General features: G+C 31.5%; 1 protein-coding gene across 1 annotated transcript in view; it reads right to left on the bottom strand.

Annotated features, from left to right (window-relative positions):
- Positions 1-645: 645 nt before the first annotated feature.
- LOC115034012 (ribonuclease H1-like) overlaps positions 646-8,980 on the bottom strand; it is an 8,848-nt gene continuing 513 nt past the window's right edge. The window contains exon 2 of the mRNA XM_029488985.1: positions 646-660. Coding sequence (XP_029344845.1) covers positions 646-660 — 15 coding nt within the window. The remainder of the gene's footprint in view (positions 661-8,980) is intronic.

Raw genomic sequence — 8,980 nt, 5'->3', positions numbered from 1 at the left:
TTATTTTATAGTACGCATCATTAATGTTTGCCAATAAGTAAAGGCGTGGAATAATATTATATTATATTCGCCGAGGTTTTCGATATGCGCGAAGATGGTGCAGCAGTTATGGTACACAATAATTGAGATTTCAAGCGAGCGCGTGTTACGTGTGCGTTTAAATCGTATTTCGATCCGGCACGTTCATTTACCGCGTGTCTAAAAAGCGGTTAGATAAAATGACACGCCGGACTGATACCCGCGATGTAACGGTTGGGTGGCACAAATCGACCGTATATATGTACCGAAACGCGGTACTTGCCTATACCGAATCCGTGTGAAATCCGACTTACACGGCCCCGCACCGGTCCCATCAACATAATAATATACTACCTATATATAATATATATTAGTACTCGTTATATTATATTATTACAGATGCCAACACTTGATAATCGACGACGACGTGGCGGCGACCATTTAATACTGATATAAAGTAAATATTATAAGTACAAACAATATATTATTATTATTTAAAGCGCTTACACTATATTATATTACTACGTGTCTCGCGTGAATTTTTTTTTAACAATTCAAGCTATTCGTATATTATATAGTCCAGCGGTTCTTAAACTATGGTCTGCAGGACCCTCTCGTGTTAAGGGTCTACGGTGGCTCTATCTAAAAATTAAATATTACATTTTTATGATAAATTATGTGTTTTAAAAACAATCATAAATAGAAGTAGGTACCTACTTAATATGTGATTTGTAATATAAAATAAGTATTAAAATGTTGATTATGATCACATAAGATATTCTGTGAAAAAAAAACGTATTTGAAAGAAAATTTGTAGGGGGTCCGTGATTTCTAAAAGTCCATGTTCAACAAAAATTTAAGAACAACTGGATTTTATATTGTTGCTTAAAGTGAAATAAAACTTATAATATAAGATAGTATATATAGTATTAAATCTCATTTTTACAGTTTTTGCAAATATTGAAATGTCTGGCTCCAGTTTATTGTATTAGGTACTTATAATAGAAAGCATGGCAAAGCATTTTTTCATCGAATGCTAGTCATAGCTAAGACATTTGTATTTTTGAAGATTTTACGTGCTTGAATTTTATATAATATTTAGCTTATCGGTTGATCACTATTTTGTTTTCAAGTTAGATTGATTCTAACATAATAATATTATTATAACATATATTATATTAATCATCTGGATAAAATCATAGAATGACACTGATAAAAAATAATAAGGTTGTAAAATTAATATGATTGTGTTGTTAAAATCAGTGTTATCAAAATAAAATAATGTGAGACATTCTATTTATAATAAATAATATTGGTAATAGTATATGTTAGTAATAATGATAGAAATGAGATATTTCAATACAATTGTGTGTGAAGAGGGATAAGTTTACATATCTCATTTTGGACAAAACTAAAAAATGAATAAAAAGATACTAGTCAACTTGACTTATTTTTCACAAAAGTAGTAAATGTGTAATATGGTACAACTGAGTTATCCTGTTTTGATCAAACTAAACTGCATTATGAGTGTTTAATCCCGTTTTACACAAATCAATTACTACTGTTTAATTCGTCATTCGAGTTATCCCGTTATGCACAAACGTAAAAAAATATTCTCTACGTCTCTTACATGTTATCTCAAAATACACATTTTTTTACTTAACCCCCTTTACCCAAATACCACAGATATGCTGAGTTGAGACGATGATTCTGTCCAAAATATTATCACTCGAGTGGAAATAGTATTATTTTCTATCCTATTTTAATGTCTGCCGAGGGATATTTCCATTTTTAGCTGTTGAATTTAATAGAGACAGGTAGGTGTACCTAAGTTATTCCAATTTTGTTGGTCTACAACCATATACTTCATCTATTTTGCTTTTAATAATCTCAAGTGTCTCAGGTCTTGTTTGTCGTTAAATTAATTTTTTTTAGGGAGACTGAGTTGAGGTGACTTTGTTGGCGTTATTAACTCTGCTCTTTCATTTCTGGGTATCCCCACACGTTTGAAAACCCACGTGAATGTTATTCGTTCATTATTTACCCAATATTTTTATCAAAACAACCATAACATAATATTATATAACATTGTGTATATAATAGTATATTATAACATATAATACGGCGCCGGATGTTAAGTACTCATTTAATATAATATGTATACATATTACATACCAGCTATGATATATATTATAAACATACCATCAGTGAATTTGTCCGTTTGTTTGTTTTACAACCGTCTCTGTCTATATGTATGTATAATTATATGTTATATAAATATAATGTCGCCACACTTTATACTTTATTGTAACGCCATACAACCATCGACACATATTATTATATAAAATAGGCAGGAACATATTGATTTATTTATTACCTAACCTATGTGTTTTTATTCACTCCACAATTTTTTTTTCGTTTTGTTTACGACGAAATGTAGTTATCCCGGTTTTTTTTTAATAATCATCGGTTTAGAGGACAGTATGAGGCTCAATATAATAAAGGTAAGAAAAATCAATGTTTATATATTTTTTATAACTATACACGCATTTTAATTATCACATAAAATATGTCAAAACCGTTAATATTTTAATGCAATATAATTTACAGACTGCGACTTAGTTATATACAATATAGTATATACTAATTCATTGAAAATGTATATAGGTTTGTTTATTTTAAAATATGATACTTCAAAGTCTACAAATCGTCTTTATTCTCAAACGCTGCAACAATTTATATTTGTATATAATTTATTATATTATATGCAATATTATATACTCTTCTCTTTTTAATAGCACGACTATATTTTTTATACCTACCCAAACGCCATAAAAATAATTTAATTCTACGAAACACCTCCAGGCGCGTGAACCAGAAAATAAAAATCAAATTGTTGTAATATTTCCCCGGATTTATATTATATTATTATAATGTTACTGCGCCACTATACCCGTTATAACCTTTATATTTTATTTTCATATGAAGTCATATCGAGTGACATAAAGCCGATGATTATAATGTACATATTATGACACTGTAACGAGTGAAATAAGAGTTAAACAATCATAAAAATATAATATACATATTATACAAAACATCACGCTTGCAATATATTATGTTCTCACCGATAATCAATACAAATCGTAATACTTTACCAATTACCATAAATATGTTTTTGGGCTAGATACACGTTTTTTTGGCGCAAACCGATATTTTGTTAGGTTTTCGTTGTCATGGTTATTAATTAACAAAAACATATACTTACAATTCATAGATTTTCCTTGTAGAGGACGTTCTTTGGTTTTTATGAAATGCGACATGGTTCATATTGTAGTATAATTCACATTGCGATCGAGTGATTTACGTGGGTTTATCCAAACAATAAATTAAAATACCTAGGATTGTGAATGTCGTTATGACATTATTTTGGCAGTGTTAGAATTCATATAGAGTCTAATAAATAATAATACTATAATAGTGGTAGGTAAACGTGGTAAATTATATAATACGTCTTACTCTATCGGGAAGTCGAATATATAGAAGGACGGATGAACTAGGAAGCATAACAATGTAGGTACTCACCATGGGGTCCTGTAGAACTCTATATTTGTTGATAAGAACTTAAGAATTTGTATCATAATGACTGGATTTCAAATTTTTGCTATTTTTGCAATAAATCCATGTCGCACGGATAACTCGATTTTTATTGAATTTTTTATTATTCTAAATGATTTTTAAGACAAATAAAATTTAAATAAATAAAATTATCAAATAAACATTTTTATTCTTGACATGATTCAGAAATATTCAGCATTTTACATATTTTTTTTAAAATTATACATTGAATAATTATTCATGTAAAAATGTATATAAGTGCCCGGTACATATTAAAACAATACCTGCTAATTTCTTGAAATTGTGAAATTGTCTCATTTTGTATATTATAATACGAAATCGATGACAAGTATTTAATATTGCACATTTCAATTTCTTCAAAATATTCAAGCTTTTTCCAGTGCACGCTTTTATGGACGGACTATCATAATATTATATACTATATCTACATCGCGAAATACATTAATACATAATAAGTACCTAATGCATAAAATAATATACATAGGTATAATAATACACGCACACAATACACAATATTAAATACAATGCATTTATTTATATATTATATATTATAATGTAAGTATAATAATACGAACCACTAATAAAATAGTATATACATATATCATACATATACACGTTCACTGTATACAGAGATTACCAATAATAGTCGTAATAATGGCTGCCGGGTGTTATCCAGCGAGCTGCAGCAGGTCTCCCCTCGTCAACGACGACGCCGCCGCGCGACGACGGCCGTTCCCCGGCGGACGCGCGTACATCTGTCCTGGCGAACGCTGCGGCGGCAGCGGCGTCGATACGACTGGCACCGAGACGAATTTGGGCTTTTGGGGCCATTGTGCTGTCTGTGCTGGTGTGCTTTGTGCTGCAGAAATACGATTTTCCCGTAACGGCCGCGGCGGCGACCGTGGGGGCAGGATCGTGTAGGGCTGCTGCGGCGATGACGGAGCTAGGACGAGGAGGAGGAGGAGGAGGAGAAGGACACAAATATATATGCCTAATAACACAAAGTGGCGGAAAAAGCGTTTTTGTTAGACTCGCCATTTATCGTATATACTCGGAGCAACAACCCGCGACGTACATACAATATTATATATATGACATATATATAATACATACATATATATTATATGGATATATCGCCGCCACCGAGTGACTTTTTTACGATTCTAGTCAGCTGCTGATTGATGTTTGTAGCGGTTGTGTGTGTTATTAATATTATATATTGTATATTATTAAATAGCGCGGCTATATCATAATATTCAGTGGCGCGAACAAACAAAATTATTAGCGGTGGTTGCGCAGTCCCCTGGATTATATTATTATTTTTAAAGTAGGTATGTAATATATATTTTAGCAGGTACCTACCTATTTAACCCTGCATACTGTATAAGAGAAATATACAGGAGAAAATAATTTATCCTTCCGTCTGTGTCGCTCGTGTAATATTTGAGCGGCATTGATAAGATGTCATCGGGCGAATAGCCACCCAGATACACATCACCACTATTTTCGCGACTGGTCGTGTGTTTAAACGTGCGACCTGAACAATATTAAAAGTCGTCGGAACTGAATAACCATTCGGGCGCGTGAGTGCTAATAGTTTATCATACCTATCGTGTATCCAGTATCATGTGTGACAGGTTTGATGGTATTTAAATCAGATAACTGGTACATCGGAAAATTGTCAACGACGTTAACCCGCATAATATTGTATCGGCAGGGATGGGCAACTGGCGGCCAGCGTAACATTTTTCACAGGCCCGTGCTACATTTAAATTTAATTCATAAAAATATGAAATGTTAAGATTTTTCTGTATTTTATTAAATTATATTTATAAAATTATTAAAAGTGATATAATGTGTATCGTAAAACGTAGATATAAATTATTATCTAGTATTGAATTATTAAATGTAAATAATATTATATTATTTAGAGGGGTATAGACGCGTATAGACTTAACATTAGGTTTTTTTTGCATTCTATGTTCTCTGGTCCTCAAGATTTTCGCACATTCAAAATTGGCCCTCTCGTAACATACGGTAGTATCCCTGGTATACGGTATTAATTAGGTATTGAACTGTATACCATACAGGCGGTATCCGAGCAATAACCAGTGTACTAGTTGACTGGTAGGTATACCCGCGGATAAACCATCAGCCCTAAATGATTGTGTGTCTGTCACACCCGTACAGATTTTTTCCATTTCGCCCCTATACATTAATTTTTGTATCGCCTAAACTAATAACTAACAAGTAGGATAGTATAGGTAATATAGTAGTATCATTATAGTATATTATATTACATCCAATCATATACCTACCCTACATCTTCAACGATTCCGGTATTTGCGTAGGTACTTGATAATATTTTTGATTAATCTAAAAATCGCTAAGATTTGCGTATACGTGTGTAAAATAATATACAAGTAGATGTCTTTATAGTCTTATTTGTTTTCGCATTTTATTTACTTAAATGACCATAAATATTATTTTTAAGTTCTACAAACAATGAAACTTCACATAATCACTTATTTTGATTCAGATTTCAATCTTTATAAAAATGCAGTTGTTCATTTTTAGTTCTAAATATTTTTATCATTTAAACCCCACATCACGGTAAATTTTCAGTAAGAGTACGCTCCTCCACAGCAGCCTTCAATATTGAAGTGATCAAATTCTAAGTCTATAACATATTATTTTATGTTTCTGACATGTACAACTTTACGAAAATTTATTTTTTCATAACACGGTGATAATTTGATGTAGGACGTTACACCCATATATCAATATTGCAAAATTGTTTGAAAATTTCAATATTTCGTTCATAGGTACTCTGGTATTAATAATAATGTAGTCCATAAATAATAATATTGTGTAATATAATATTATACACGATTGGTGAGTGGTTTTAAATTATTTGTAGCGTACGTACACACATATATCTACCGTTCGGACCCCGGAGCATTATGTATAATAATATAATATAAGTACACCAGCAGCTATAGCCATGTAGTTATATAGACGCGCGTTAGCGATAATATGTATTTCGTACAACGACGTATAGTACGGCCGCGATGACGTTTCCAAAATAAATCTAAAGTTATTTATATTATTATTATTATTAATATTATTCATTTATGAACACAAATGTACACTCGTTTAATGGTCACTGGGGAAATATTACCATGACGACTAATTGGCCGATATCATTTTTTTTAGTTGTAAATCGTTCTGTCCATAATAATATTATATTCTACATGCGCAGAGTATGTATAACTTATTATACCTAGGTATATTATACCAATATAAAACGCAGTGCTTCAGCATATTATACATAAATAATAATATATTATGTGCATTATAATATATACGCACACACATTATTCACCATAATATAATTTATAGGTATAATACATGATATTATATTATATTATTATATAGGTCCACAAACCTACGCGTATTTTACGTCGTTACAGATAATAATATTATTGGAAAAATATTATGTTTGTTTAACCGAATGGGCCCCGTATGACCGGAAGCCAGTTTCTAACCTCACTCAACCACTAATATGGACCGAATGGATAATGTACCGTAAAATTGAACGCGCGCGCGCGATAACTCCTCTCCGCGGGTTTTTCGACCACGATTGCGCAACCGGTCGGAGCCATTAAATCGCGGTTGATGAATTACGCTTTTGAAGAAAAATATATAAAAAAAAAATCCCACTAGGTACACATAGGTACACGCACGCTATATAAGTAATACGCGTATAACATATTTTTTTTTAATACGGCGAACACGCGCCCGTTGTTTTTTTTTCTTTCGACGTTATTTATAACGACAGGTATCAATCATCAGCTGCCCCAGCGTGTTTGCTCTCCACGTATATTATATTAATATTTTAATATATTATTTATTATTTATTATTTAGTATTATCATTATTATTATTTTTACTGTCGTCATCAAGATGCGCACACTTCGCGAGAGACGCAAGACTCGGCGGTCGTCGTTGTCGCTAAATTGATATTCTGGGTGTTGAGAGAGGCCCGGGAGGCGCGAGTTTTACGACCGGCCGATAAATCCTCACCGCAATCATATAATAACATATATTTTTTAAGAAACGCTGCGTTTTCTTTGTTCTATTATATATATAATTTTCTTAGCTCAAGTCCATAAAAATGTAATATATATGTATATTATTATAATGTTATATATAGATACGAACGAGATCTATCGTCCCCGCGGGGTGGTAAGATTTTCACGTGACTCGGCGCCGTCTCCTGGTCGTCGTCTGCACATTTTCGTACCGGTATATATACAACAATACTATAATATACTATTACACAATAATATGCTATAATTTGGGAATGGATTTAAATGACCAATTGCATTTATTTGAACGTTGCTTTTCAAACAACAAAATTCCTTTGGTCAGATCTCGAAAAATTTAAATCGAAACTTTTATTTTGTATTTTTTAATTCCATTTTTAGAACTTTTTATTTTTAACACATTTTTATTTTTACTTTTAAGAGTGTTAAAATATAATGACATTGTATTTAGAGTTTTATTTGTATATTATGTAAAATTATCTGGTGATTTTCAGTTCACAACTTTAAAAAAAATAATCAACTTTTTAACCGTTAAAAAAATTAATTTTAGCTTTAGATTTTTCTTTAGCAATTTTTTTTGTTGAAATAACATTAGATATGAGAGAAGTTCATTGAAGGATTTGAGTCATTTATCTTTAATAGTTCATTCGTTACAATGTACAGACCTCTAATGTTGTATATCATTAAAACACAGTAAACACACATACAAACATATATTTTAAAAGGGCTAAAAAGTACGAGATTAGTTTCTTAAGGGCCGTTCTTACAATGGCCGGTAAAATATCGGTTAACGCTAACCGACTGATAACAGATTTTATCACCAGAAAAATTTGGCCGGTTAAGTGTCGATTAACTTAAACCGGACATTGTAAAAATGGCCCAAAGAATAGTACAACTACAGTATTAAATGAGGGACACAATTTTAGAAATGGACCATCAAAAATATACTTTATTGTTTGTACACGTGAAAAAAAAATGGGTTCCGTCCAGATTTTTTTTTCATTTTGAGCACTTTGCCAAAAATACAATCTAGTTTAATCCTAATAAAACGTATGCATATACCTATATAGTACATAGCTAACAATTCTACGAAAAAAGTTAAACCAGACGATTCCTTGAATCTTGGAGGGCGTCTATAGCTTATTTTTTCAACCATAATAGGTTTTTATAGGATGGCTTACTCACGAATTTAGTTTTGGCTCACGAGAATCAAAT

The sequence above is a fragment of the Acyrthosiphon pisum genome, chromosome A2 (genome assembly GCF_005508785.2).
Source record: "Acyrthosiphon pisum isolate AL4f chromosome A2, pea_aphid_22Mar2018_4r6ur, whole genome shotgun sequence".
NCBI classification, from domain to species: Eukaryota; Metazoa; Arthropoda; class Insecta; order Hemiptera; family Aphididae; genus Acyrthosiphon; species Acyrthosiphon pisum.
This window is presented reverse-complemented; position numbering and strand designations above follow the sequence as displayed.